At 44.5% G+C, this 14,500-nt stretch overlaps 1 protein-coding gene across 4 annotated transcripts in view; it reads left to right on the top strand.

The window, feature by feature from the left end:
- The window catches only part of MTUS2 (microtubule associated scaffold protein 2), a 491,119-nt gene that overhangs the window by 430,265 nt on the left and 46,354 nt on the right, over nucleotides 1–14,500 (top strand). For all 4 annotated transcript variants that reach the window (XM_034758688.1, XM_034758689.1, XM_034758687.1 and 1 more), the window contains one exon: nucleotides 1,867–1,933. In XM_034758688.1, coding sequence (XP_034614579.1) covers nucleotides 1,867–1,933 — 67 coding nt within the window. The remainder of the gene's footprint in view (nucleotides 1–1,866; nucleotides 1,934–14,500) is intronic.

Below are 14,500 nucleotides of genomic sequence, written 5' to 3'. Positions count from 1 at the left end.
GGGCGCTTCCCCTCCCGGGCTCCAGCTGCGCTGGGGAAGCGCCGGCCGGGGGCGCAGGGTCTGGGGGCTGCCCGGCAAACCGTGAAGCCGGTAGCGCTGGGGCAGCCCTTTCCCCATGGCTGGGAGTGGGAGGGAGGAGGGCGGAGTTAGGGCGGGGAAGGGGCGGAGTTGGGGTGGGGCTAGGGGTGGGGAAATGGGCGGGGTCAGGGCCCGTGGAGGGTCCTCTTTTTTTATTTATTAGATATGGTAACCCTACTCATGACCACAGTCTGCTCCCAGCCATAAAATAGTGCATTTAACATTATTTCTAGCTCTTTTCTAAGACTATAAATGATTTGTGTGTGTGTGTGTATGTACATATAGTTTCTACTCTAAAATATGGCCTAGATTTTAGAACACTACATATATCCCTTTTTTTTTTTCAAAATGCTTGCTACAGTTCATCCAAGATGGCCTAAAACCAGTCAAATGGTGTTGTGTCATAGAGACAGGCACCGGGTGGGAGAGGCTGTGCTGAGACATGCCCATTACAGAGGCAATGTGAAAGCAGAACACACAGGAGCACAGGAAGGTTGCAGAGGGGATGTGCTCACTGCAGGCTAAAGAAGAAACAACAGGGACAGGAAGGGGAGTCTATTAATCTTTTTTTTTTTTTTACTGTATTTCTGCCCTTTTTATAAAACGCTTCTTCTTTAGTTCTTAATTTTATCTTTTTTATCATTTATTTTTGTTAAATTAACTGTTGGACTGCAGGGAAATAAAAATAGTTTACAGAATCACTAGCTTTCTGCCATATGTTTCATAATGCCTGCTGCTGAACTGGTCCTTAAAGTGCCTGGATTCCCTTCAGTCCTGCGTGCTGCTGACCAGTTTACTTGCTGGGATTCCTTTCCATTGAATTTGCTGCTACCTTGCATGTTGCCTTGACTATGATTTTTCTGTAGTGCCTTTTAAAGACTCTGGTTCTTTCCTTACCGGGGGCATATTTATAGTAGCTTGATTTAGTTTTCCTAATTATTGGGGACGTTCCCAGTAGGATATGTTCCTTTGTCTCCTCCCTAATGTATCACAGAATATATTCCAATTTAAAAGTGGCTTTGTGTGCATGCTGTTAGTCTAGGATCACTTGTACTAAATCACTCTCCTGTGGATTTCCCTGCAGCTAGCTTTCTCTCGTGATTCATTCAGCTCTTATGAAATATCTGCTACCCAAATCCTTACTCTTTAGTAGAGACATCTTAGTATTGCCAGTATCAATATGTTTTATATTCTTCTGGCTAAATGTCTGTCTGAATTCTTTATTATATGTTAAAAGAATTCAGAGGTTCCTTTTTTGAGGTGGTATTTTTTCTTCTGGTCTAATTAAAATGTACCATGTCCATACATAAAGCTGGAAATATAGAATTGAAAGTCAGGTTATTACTGGTATTTGTGAGTGTACTGTATGCATACTATGTACAGAATGCTGTATATTAATATACACAATCAGATTTATGTGTATATTGCTCTATCTAGCTCTAGCTGTATTGCTATATTCAGGGACACAAACATGTTTGTGTATGTTAATATCATTAACACCCTTTTGTATGTGCTGTCCACACAAACTGGAACCCAGACATGCACCAACACTGACTTGCAAATACAGAGGTGTGTGTAAATATAATATTGTATTCCTTAGTCTACTGTGAAACATGATTGTGTCAATGCTGGCTTCCACAGTTGGTTTTAAAAGAGAATTAGTTCATAATAATTACAAAACTAGATCTGAAGAATTTACCTAATCTGGTTTAGTAAATAAACATGTGAGAGTGCTTATCTGGGATAAATCGAGGGACTATACATATCCTTTTTTTTTTTTTTTAACAGAATGAAAGTGCCCTTGTGAAAGAAAAGGAGCTATCAGTCGAGCTTGCAAACATCAGGGATGAAGTTGGTAAGTAGGGCTTCGGATACTAACAATGTGAAAAATGTCCTTTCTCACATGTAACAAAAGCAGTTATTCCTTGTCGTGTGGTACAAGGAAACCCGCAGAGCTGTAATAAAGTACCTTACTAAGCCCAGTGGTGAATTTTTGTGGCTTTGCAGGGAACAATAATTTTACCTCATTGTTGTTGTGGAGACAGGTTCATAACCGTACACACTGGAGCTAATCATGCATTATCTTTACTATTCACAGACGGTGATCTATAAATCTGTATCCTCTGTTCTAACAGCATCTGAACATGCCACCCAGCTCAGAAAGCCTTCAGATGTGGCAGTGCACGGTTAGCTAGGAATTCATTACTTTGGTTGTGTGAGTTTACACGTACTGCACCCTGGTTACAAACAGAAGAGCACCAAGATCAAAACCCAAAATCAGTGTTCTACAAAAACTAACATTTAGTAAATTGGTTATAATCTCTCCGTGCCTAGAAAGGCAGGGACTAACTCAACTGGTGCCACTCATCCCATTTATTGTATGTACATCTGGGTGAGCACATTTCCCTTTTTTTTTCTGTTCTGAAAGCTGATCAGAAAGGCAGTGACCATTAGACCATTGATTGCATCTCTAGGGAGAGGAAAACGGGCCCTACTCAGGGCCCAGACATCAGGCTGAATTCTTTGTACCTGAATCTTCCCAGCATAGATGGAGTGTGTTATGCTTACCATAGAGCAAAAAGCAATTAACGGGCTAGGGAGGTGCGTGGGGGGGGGGGGCGGGGACTGCTGAACGTGTATCAATGAAAGCATGGCTGTACAGCTTCCACACTACTCCTGCCTAATGGCAAGACTAAGGCCAAAGAGGGGAGCAGGGAGCTAAGAGCCTCATTAACTTGGTTGCATTTGATATGAAGGTTGCATTTTAAAATGGTTCATAAAGGGTTAATAAGTGATCAATAGGTGTTTTATATAAATTGTTATAGAGTCCGATAGAGTAACTGATTGCTTATAATCATCGATAACCCATACTCCAACATGCTTATAACATATAGTAACCCTATATAAACAGAATCTTAATATGAAGTGTTATTATTAGCTTGATCAGGCTTGTGATTAAGTAAATAGAAATATCCTATCTCCCAGAACTGGAAGGGACCTTGAAAAGTCATCGAGTCCAGCCCCCTGCCTTCACTAGCAGGACCAAGTACTGATTTTTGCCCCAGATCCCTAAGTGGCCCCTTCAAGGCTTGAATTCACAACTGTAGGTTTAGCAGGCCAATGCTCAAACCACTGAGCTATCCATGTCTCCCCAGACCCTGCTATCCTGTGTCCCCCACACCTGATTCCTTTTTAACCCACACTCTGGAGAGTCAGACTAGGTGTGAGACACCCACTCAGTGCAGAAGACTTTACTTCGGGCTTAACTTTATTTGCCTTCTTCCATTTTTAAAAACCCTTACACCACCCTTCCCTGACACTTGTGCTGGAGATCAATAACCTGGGCTCCCTGCTGTGCCCCTCAAAGGGATTTGCATTACCCAGACTGTGATAGTGCTTCGCTGCTCCATCCCCACAGAATGGTCCACCGGGGGCCGAGATCACATTTGCAATATCACTTTTATCTCTGTTTTCATCTCTACTGTATTCTCCCCTTCCCCTCCCAAAGGAATTGCCGCAGTGCTTTTGCTTTTCAGGCAGGGAGGGAACATTTGAAGGGCTCTGCTCTGGTTCGAAGACCTATTCCTTGTTTTCAAGTTCTGTGTATCACTAACAGTCTGGCTTTGATCCTGCCTGTCTCTGAGTCTGACAAGCGCATAGTAGGGAACACAAGGTTGTTGCACTCCAATGCATTTGTAGGCGCAGAGAAGAAGAAGCACTGGCTAGGGCCAGATTCTACTCCCAGTTACTCCAGCTTTATGCCAGTGTAAATCCACTGAAATCAATAGAGCTCCTTCCACATTTACACCAGTGTTGCTAGGAGCCAAAGGTGTAAACTACTGTACACAGTCTAGAGGTCACACTGCAGCACTCTCAATAATGCAGGATCAGGTTCCTCTTTGCTTCCTGCCCTACTCATCACTATTTACCTGGCACTTATATACACAACAATAGACACCTTTGCTGTGCAGGATCCAGTCCCAGCCGAGGAACATAGGCAGCTGTTTTAGGTGCTTGCCCAAGGAAATAAAATGCACCTGAAATGGTCTCTGCTCCTAGGCTGGGAGGAGGGATAGCTCAGTGGTTTGAGCATTGGCCTGCTAAATCCAAGGTTATGAATTCAGTCCTTGAGGGGGCCATTTAGGGATCTGGAGCAAAAATCTGCCTGGGGATTGGTCCTCCTTGGAGCAGGTGGTTGGACTAGATGACCTCCTGAGGTCCCTTCCAACCCTGATATTCTGTGATTGATTCTCAGCTATAGCCCAGAGCACCAGCTACAGGGTTTTCCCTAGACCCTACACGCCCCCTGAATTTCCCCAATTGGCAGTGTTGCCCATTTAGTTGTTGGTTGGAAATTTGAATTGAATTTCAAAGCATACACAGTATATGAGAAAATACTTGTACCTGAGAAAGCAGAATGGGTTTGAAAAGTATGAACAAAGACTAGCTTCCTCATACAGCTGTTATTTATGACAATGTCGGCACATTCATTTCGGCAATGTTGGCCTACTTTATCATTTAAAATTATGATTTGTAAGCAAGGTCTGAATGAGCTCTGCCCTGACAACTAGTGATGAGCCAGGGGAGGGGGAAAGGCTTCAGGACCAGACTGTATTTACATGAACATACCTACTCTGCCTAGGTATCCAGCAGACAGAGCTTTGCTGCCCAATTGATCAATTTTGGCTGATGCTGAGTTACAAATCACTGAAGTATTAAATGTGGGGGTCATGACATGTTGCTATCCTTATTGTATGAGTAAAGGGCAGCAGAACTGTACTTAGCCTGACTGAATGAGGGGGGTCTCCCTCAGTGCTTAATTCGTACTAGGGCTTGCCAGCAGGGCCGGTGCAACCACTAGGCAAACTAGGCGGTCGCCTAGGGCGCCAAGTGTTTGGGGGCGCCAAAAAGCGGCGAGCCCCAGCCATGGAGGGGCCAGCGTGGCGCAGGGTGGTCAGCAGCCCTGCAAAGGTGGCGGTGCCACTAGCAGGGAGCAGCCACGCCCCCCCACCCCTCCTGCCCAGACTGCGGGCTGGAGCCCCCACCGCTCCTGCAGGCTGCAGCAGATGCATGCGGGCGGCAGTCCCCATGCACCCTCCCTGGCTTCCCCCTCGCCGCACTTGGGCTCTGCAGCTCCCGGGCATGTGAGCCGCTGCTGCCGCCTGGGCGCAGGGCCCTGAGCCTGCTCCCAGGAGCCACAGAGCCCAAGCGTGGTGAAGGGGGAGCTGGAAGGGTGCACGGAAGCTGCTGCCCGCGTGCATCCGCGGCAGGAGTCCCCCGGGAGGGGGGGGGCGCGGCGGGCTGCAGCCCGGGCAGGCGCACCCCCCGGTTCTCCCCTCACTGCACTCGGGTTCTGCGGCTCCCCGGGGTGTGAGCTGCCACTGCTGCCACTGCCCCTGCTGGAGGGCTCTGGCGATCTGTGGGGGCAGAGGCGGCGGGCAGCATCCGAGCGCGCAGCTGCCTCCTCCCTAGGCTCCAACTTCCCCGACTCCTGCCGCTCTCCAGCCTGTGCGCTCCCGGCCAGGCGCTTCCCCAGCGCAGCAGCAGCCAGAGCTGGGGGGGCGGGAAGTTGCTTCGGGCCTCACGGTTCAGGGAGCCGGGAAAGTTGGAGCCCGGGGAGGAGGCGGCTGCGCACTCGGATGCCGCCGATCGCCTCTGTCCCCCGCAGATCGCCGGAGCCCTCCGGGAGGGGCAGTGGCAGCGGGAGGCATCCGAGCGCGCAGCCTCCTCCTCCATGGGCTCTAACTTTCCTGGCTCCCGCTGCTCTCCAGCCCTTGCACCCCCGGCCGTGCACTTCCCCTGTGCAGCAGCAGCGGAGCTGGGGGAGGGGAGGGAGGAAGTTGCTTCGGTCCCTGTGGTTCAGGGAGCCGGGAAAGTTGGAGCCCAGGGAGGAGGCGTCTGCGCGCTCGGATGCCGCCCGCCGTCTCTGTCCCCCTCAGATCGCCAGAACCCGGCGTTGGCTCCTGCCCTGGGAGGGGCAGCGGGAGGCGGCGCAGGACTCGGAGGGATGCAGCTGTGGACCGTGGCCACCAGGCAGAGTGGGGTTCCCGGGAAATGTTCCTGACCATCACCATCTGGCTGGCTTGGCAGGAAATGTTCGCAGCGCCGACCTGAACCTGGGAGTTGTAAGTTGCAGCCACTTGGGGTCCCCTTCCCCACATGTTGCCTGGGCCAAGCCTCCACAGCTCAAAAACAGGTGAATGAGCCGGTGATGTTGTAGCTGATCTGGTTAGGTCCTGTGATGGTGTTGCTGGTGTAGATATGTGGGCAGAGTTGGCATCGAGGTTTGTTGCATGGGTTGGTTCCTGAGTTAGAGTTGTTATGGTGCAGTGCGTGTTGCTGGTGAGAATATGCTTAAGGTTGGCGGGTTGTCTGTGAGCGAGGACTGGCCTGCCTCCCAGGGTCTGTGAAAGTGAGGGATCATTGTCCAGGGTGGGTTGTAGATCACTGATGATGCGTTGGAGAGGTTTAAGCTGAGGACTGTAGGTGATGACCAGTGGAGTTCTGTTGGTTTCTTTTTTGGTTCCTGTCTTGTAGCAGGAGGCTTCTGGGTACACATCTGGCTCTGTTGATTTGTTTCTTTATTTCCTTGTGTGGGTATTGTAGTTTTGAGAATGCTTGGTGTACGGCTACCCCTCTGATACTTCATGCCAAGACAGTTGGTTTCACACTTCCCAGATTAGGAAGTAATCAGTAAAGTAAGAAACACATATTATGCATAAGCGGAGTCAATGTCAAATAGAAACAGAAGTTTCAGTAAATATTAATTTAAATTTAAAGACAAACTTTACAATATGAAATCATATGGGAGGGGCCTATTTTATAAAGAACATTTCAAAAAAGCACTTTTCATCACTTGTTGGAAAGTTATCAGGTCATTTTTAAGTAGAGATATCAAAGATCTGCAAATCTGTTATTGAACTTATTACTATGAACACTTGAAAGGGACCAGGGTGATGGGGTTTAGCTACAGGGACACATGATTTTTATACAATTCCTTGTGCTGTCACATTATTTAAAAGAGACAAAGTGGATGAGGTGAGATCTTTTATTGGACCAACTTCTGTTAATGAGAGGGGCAAGTTTTCGAGCTACACAGAGTTCTTCTTCAGGTCTGAAAAGGTACTAACAGTGTCACAGCTAAACACTAGATTTAACAGATAGTTTAGCACAAGTAGTTAGCACATATTCAAGGGGACCATTCAAGGTGAAGTAGCCCATTCACTCCCTTGTAATCCCAGGACAAAAGGGGATATTAGTGGGTTGCAAGTTGTTGTACTTAACCATAAATCCAGTATCTTTATGAAGATCATGATTTTTAATAAAAGGAGTACTTGTGCCACAAGTACTCCTGTTCTTTTTGCGGATACAGACTAACACAGCTTCTACTCTGAAACCTGTCATGATTTTTAATGTCTAGCAACGTTTTGAATTCAAGCTCCCGGGCTCATCTTTTGAAAAGTGTTTTGCAGGTTTCCTTTGAGGATGAGGACTGATAGGTCAGATATCGAGTGAGTTTGTGGGGGCCCAACTCATGAGTTCTGAATGTTTGAGGTTGACAATACTGAATATTACATCATGTCACCAAAGAAATTTAAGTCAAGGTTTCTCAAACTTTTTCACAGGCCGCATCTTAATACAGTTATTGTTTCATGGGCCAAATCCTCCCTCTCTGTATTAATTCTAATGAACAATGCCACATTATGCAGTATTCATTTTTGAAAGTTTATAATAAGCGATGCTCAGGGGGAGTGGAGGGGGAGGAGGGTGCAAGGTGGAAGTTTCACCTAGGGTGCAAAATATCCTTGCACCGGCCCTGCTTGCCAGGGTGAGCCCCGATACCTCTAGGCTTGGCAGTTCATAGCCCTGGGACCTCTGGGCTTGTCACATCAGTTATGAAAGTAACAAACTTGCTTGAGCCCCAGCACCTCTTTCATTACCAATTAAGCACTGGTCACCCTCAACTGAACTGCACTCCCTAAGCAGGAGGTTTGGATGCCATATCCTAGTGAAGAGAGAAAGGGTGGGGTATAGGTGTTTTGCTTGGTGGTGTGGGCTCTGCCTAAGAGTCAGTGGCACTATTTGACCTGTCCCTCTCTCCTGTTTAGAGAGAGAGCTGATTAGGCTTCATAGAAAGTCTTTTGGTTTGTTAAGTGACCACTGGAGCTGAAATCACTGATAATCAGATCTAAGTGCTTAGACCTGCTGCAGAACAGCATTTCTGTGGAAGAGACAGCCCAGCCTGCACTCGCTGTGAGGTTCCCCCACTGAGAGCTGGGTGGAACTTCGAGAGACTGACTTATAGAGCTCACGGTGGCAGCAGAAGGTGACAGTGCAGGGCCATTGGGGTGGAGCAATAGAATGAACGGTGGCATGACAAACAACAGCGGCCAAAGCATTGGACCTTGTTTTAGTGACTTTGTTCCAGAATGCTAGATTTGTGACTGGGAAACTTATATAAATATATATTTCCTAGTAGGCCAAGATTTTTAAAATGCATTATTTGCCAAGGTATTATCTCACATAGTCACTATCTCAAGAGGTCATTATCTTGGGGAGTTTCTGTACTAAACTTTTTGATTATTATAATTATTTTTTATGTAAGAATGGCATGTTGGGTCAGACCAATGGTCCATCTATCCCAGTATCCGGTCTTCCAACAGTGACTATTCCAGGTGCTTCAGAGGGAATGAACAGAACAGGGAATCATCGAGTGATCCATCCCCTTTCGTCAACTCCCAGCTTCTGGCGAACAGAGGCTAGGAACACTCAGAGCATGGTGTTGCATTCCTGCCCATCCTGGCTAATAGTCATTGATGGACCTGTCCTCCATGAACTTATCTAGTTCTTTTTTGAACCCTCTTATAATGTTGGCCTTCATACCATCCCTGGCAAAAGTTCCAAGGGTAACTGTGCATTGTGTGAAGAAATACTTCCTTTTGTTTGTTTTAAACTTGCTGCCTATTAATTTCATTGGGTGACCCCTGGTTCTTGTGTTAAGTGAAGGGGTAAATAACACTTCCTTATTCATTTTCTTCACACCAGTCAAGATTTTATAAGCCTCTATCATATCTTCTCTTAGTCATCTCTTTTCAAAGCTGAAAAGTCCCAGTCTTTTTAATCTCTCCTCATATGGAATCTGTTCCATACCCCTAATCATTTGTGTTGCCCTTCTCTGAACCTTTTCCAATTCCAATATATCTTTTTTGAGATGGGGTGACCAGAACTGCACGCAGTATTCAACATGTGGGCATATCATGGATTTATATAGTAAAAGTGGAGGAGCTTGGTTTGCCAGACTGATCAGCTAAGCCTATACGGACAAGCTATATGAAAAGGTGGCAAAACACCATGCCTCTGGACTGCATCAACATGCAGAAAGCCTTATAAGCCAGTTACTGTCAAAGCCAATTTTAGAAGAACTTAATTAGGCTGTTAAGAATGCTAGAGACACAACTCAGTTTATGTGAACCAACATGGCTATTCCATCATACTTTCTATTTAAGCAAGAGATACCTCACACTACAAACCGGACGCCAGTGTTAAGTGCATTGTCACTTGTTAATCCTGAAGTTGGACACTGGTTTTGAACAAGACTGGAAAATGCTCGCTATCTTTCTGAAAAAACTCAGCTGACTCTCTAGAAGCATGCGATGTAACAGTGAAAGACTCAGCAATTGAAAAAGTGAAGAACTCTCTCACCATATTCAAAATATGTGCATACATGGCTGATGAATGCACCAATGCAAATAGGCATCAAGTATTAAGTCATTGCATATGTTATCTTGATGTCCGTAGTAGGCCAGTAGATGCATTCTAGATGTTCAGGTTATAGAAGACACATCAGCTGCATCTGTGACATCTTAAAAGAGTTAAATGCTTGTAAATTGAACCCCAAACAGATGGCTGCTTGTGCATTTGATGGAGCTACAAACGTCTCTGGAAGACATAGTGGAGTACAAACTTTGCTCAGAGAAAAGTGTAACCCTAATCTCTCCTATACACACTGCAGAGGCCATGTACTCCAGCTAGCACTGGTACAAGCTGCAGAATCTTCAAAAGACATTAAAACATCATAAATGTAATGGCTGTTTTATACTCTTTTCTTCAGCAAGAGTCCAAAAGGACTGAACGTCTTGGAAACAAATAGAAGATACACTGGGATTGAAGTTCAAATTAGTCCAACCTGGGAAAGCCTGCTGGCTTTCTCATCAGCTATTCTTGGCTGTTGTCTTAAAATTACTGCAGCCATTATTACTGGCTTTGGAAAGTATCCACCAAGATAGGACAGATCTAAGTAGTGAGGGTGGTGGACTACCTTTGTTACTAAGTTCAGAGAAGACTATCGCCATTCTCTCTCTTGTAAGTCTACTGTTGAAACCACTTGGGTCATTAAACAATGTCATCCAGGCATCTACTACAACAGTAGTAGATCTTTGTCCAGCAATAAAAGCTACCCTTGGATCTATCAGAGATATCCATTGAAAATGTACTGGAAGAAGCAAAGACTTCAGTCCAGAAGTTGACTAATGAAGGTACTTATATTGACTCCTTAAGTGAAGAGGACAAGAAGTGTTTGTTAAGCCAGCTGAAAAAGTACACAGATTTGATTCTTACAAATCTACAATAGCGATTTCTGGATTCTACTCAACCTCCACGTAACTTTTACAGATGCCTGTCTTATAAAACACCTATAGTTCAGTGGAGTGAGGCACTACCAGCAATAGGGATGCTATGTGATCAGGACAGAATAGAGAATTTTGAACACAGAGTGGAATAGCATATGATGAACGAATAAAGATTTAACTTCAACTTCTTTATCATCACTAGTGGTTCGACTCAATCTTTGTGCTACGTTTCCTGCGATGAAAGAAGTAGGAATTCATCTCTTGCTACTCCCAGTCACAACAGCTACAGTTGAGCGTTCTTTTTCCTCATTAAATAGAGGGCACCATACGTGGCTTTAGGGCAGTGCACTGATCTTGTCCCCTTTGTGAGATAGAGCAGTCTGAGGTGTGAGCTAACTTGCAGTGGCTGCCAAAGGTCAAAAGGGGCCAACATAGAATCCAGGAATCAATAGGTCACAGGAGCACCCTGGCCTGAGCCCCTTAACCCAGACCAGACCAGACCAGAACTCTTACTACAACATTGGCTCCATGCCACTGGAGGGTTCCCCCTACACTGGGGTAATCCTCCTATGGTCAGCTAGAAGTCTACAGGATCCCTTTGTGCCAGTAGGTCAGCACAAAATGGCTGCAGTACAGCTAAGGATCTGGGCCATAGTACAGTATTTTTCTCTTTAAACATCTGAGTAACTTCTGCCTTCCCTACTACCCAAACAATGAACTCTCCTTATCCTTGCTAACATAGTATTGGTTTTGTATTAGAAAGTTTCTGCCTTTTCTTATTAACATTCAGAGTGAGTCAAGGACTTACAACATACTTACAGAGCTCAAATACTTGACAAGGAGATATCTTCTGGGCACACAGGGCCCCTAATCCCGTGGCCATTGAAATCAAAAGGGAGGCTTTCCATTTACCTCAATGGGTGTTGAATCAGGCTCCTATTTTGGAAAATTATTATTGCTTCTTGTTTATTATGCTTATGAAATAAAATGTTTTAAAAAAAGCAGAGACCATACACTGGAGTTGGGTGCTGAGGTGGCCTGAGGCAGTACAACAGAGCTCTGAACTGTGGATTTTTAGTTTTTATTAAAAATACCTGTAAAAGTCAGGAGGAAGGAAATCTTGGTAGGACATTTTCAAGTCCTGGATTGAAGGACGAACATGTGCAGGTATTTCACGAGGGCAGAGTATTAAAAAAACTGATCAGCAGGGCACTTTTTGGTGTATATATCCATCCATATGAAATATGAACTTTTCTGCTTTTTAATAGGTTTTTAAGGAAGACATGTTTTACAATAACCTGACTTGTTTAATATTTTTTCTTCATTAAAAAATCTGTTCTACACAACTTATTTTTAGCCTTTTCTTCAACGAAAGAAAAGAATTTGTGTTTTATATCTGTGGGCCAGGGGAATGGTGAGTGCAAAGATTTATAATATCTCTTCACTTTAGCACAATCTTTTGCTTTTTTCTTTTTTTAATAGTAGTGATGCAAAACAGGGGCTACATATATCTTAATGAAGAGGTAATGCATAAACTCCTTATCTCGGCATGTGTAACTCAGGGAGCAGTAAGGGAAGGTGTGACACTTTGAAGGGTTAACCAAGGTGTTCGGGATGAATCACTATCATCTGCTTGCAGCAGGAGGGAGCCTTGTCTACGCCAACCAGGGAAACTCTCCCCAGCTACCAGCTGCTGGCAGCACCAATATGCCATTCTGGGCTTCACAAGCCCCACTTTTTCCCTCTGCAGGTTAGCTACACACCCCACTTTGTTACACTCAAGTGCCCAGTCCCTTGTCTTCTGGACACATGCAGTGTGACCATTCCGCTGCCTCTGTGGAAGGAGTGCAATCCAATTTACTGGCTTCACCACTGTTCAGCACGTCTTTATATTACATATGGGCTTAGCACCAAGCATTTAGAAGTGTCTATAGTAAAACCAAATTGAAGTGTATTTAACAGAGCTTGAGTAAAGATTCAAACGAAAGCAGGTACAAGGATTTGGAAACAATAATGTTACAGGTAAAAGAAAAACATCCAATGCAATCCGTAGCCTATACTTATTAACTAGTTACTTTCTTGACCCAATGGTCAGTCCCTGTAGTGCTTGCCCAGTCCGGAAAGCTCGGGTTTACCTTTCATAAGACGCCACCACTGGCAGAGTGACTTCCCCATAATGGATAACACTTTGTGCCCTTTCTTATGCTCTTATACAGTTACAGACTATTGTCTCTTAGTCCAAAGGGGTTGTTTCTTGGGGTTCTTTTGTCTTTGTAAACACTGACATCTGCATCTTCCCCAGACTGAACACAGGGCTGGGCTGAATTGAGGATGCTGATTGTTCTCAGTGTTGATTGAGTCAGTTCAGAGACCTGCTTTGCCTCCTGTGTCAAGTTTCACTTCAACAGTTTTAAAACCTACGATCCTACATTTTACTTATCTCTTAAACTCTTTCCCACACAAACATTGTGCAATAACCATGACAATTAGCGAGTTCTTAGCTTTCAGCAGAGACTGCACATGACTCTCTTCAGTGAAATATTGAGAAGAGAAGCTAGTCGGACACAGGTGTAATATGCCCACCAGGGCATTTCTGTGTCACAGAAGGTATTTTGTTCTCATATTTGTCTGTTTTTTTATTGCCAACCTTTAAGCAAACCAAGGAATAAATCATCATAGGCTAGAATGGTAGGTAAAAGTTCCATGGCAGGGATTTGGGGAAAACATATAATGCATACCTAACTCTTGGATATTCTGAATACAAAGCGTTCTGTCTAAATAAAAAGGAATGTCTCCCAGTCACTTAAAAATAATGAAGTACAGCCTGGTTAATCAGTTTGTACATTTGTCAGCTGTTCGTGATTTCCCATAAAAATAATAATAATTTAAGGCTTTCAGACATATAAACATCTGAATAAACCCATGTACCAAGCCAGACTAGACAGGTTTGATTGGGATCATTTTCTGGAGTAAAAACATTTTATGTCTATGAATCATAGAATCATAGAATATCAGGGTTGGAAGGGACCTCAGGAGGTCATCTAGTCCAACCCCCTGCTCAAAGCAGGACCAATTCCCAACTAAATCATCCCAGCCAGGGCTTTGTCAAGCCTGACCTTAAAAACCTCTAAGGTATGAGGTAGTTATAGCTCAAGATTACTGCTATAGGGCCCGATCATGTGACGGGCTGAGTGACACAGCTGCCATTTTCTTCAGTGGGAGTTGGTGATAGGCTCGTATAATTAATGGAGTAAAATAACAAAACTTAATCCTAATTTCAGAGCATTTAACATCTTGGTTTCAAAGAAAGCTTGCTTAGCAAATGTAACCCTTACTGCTAAAGTAGCAGCAGTTATAAGACTCTTAAATCTGCCATTCGAGTGAAATAGGAAAGTACATTTCCAGTCCTGGTACTCATGGGGGATGCATGGATATCCAGTGCTATAAACACTGAGGAATTTGTGTTATCTTATACAATCAAGATCTGCCCACACATTATGCCAGAAATGCGAGTGCTCTTAACACATTACACACAGTCAGTGCCAGAACTAGAAGCCAATTCTCATAAATGTTAAACATATGCACTTTTCAGTCATTCCTGGGAAGCCATTGAAGCTGAAAAAAGGCCTTATCCGGAAGGTGTTGAATACCCTCAATTCCCCTTCAGATCAATGGGAGATGAAGCCATTCCAAATCGTGTTGGATCTGATTTAGAAATGATCAAAATAATCCATTAGTTTGCAACAAATAAAGTAATATATAGAGACATGTAAATAGCTAGATATTTAGTTAAA

This window comes from Trachemys scripta, chromosome 1 (assembly GCF_013100865.1).
Source record: "Trachemys scripta elegans isolate TJP31775 chromosome 1, CAS_Tse_1.0, whole genome shotgun sequence".
In the NCBI taxonomy this organism is placed as follows: Eukaryota; Metazoa; Chordata; order Testudines; family Emydidae; genus Trachemys; species Trachemys scripta.
Note: the sequence above shows the minus strand (reverse complement) of the source record. Positions and strands in the feature narration are given on the sequence as shown.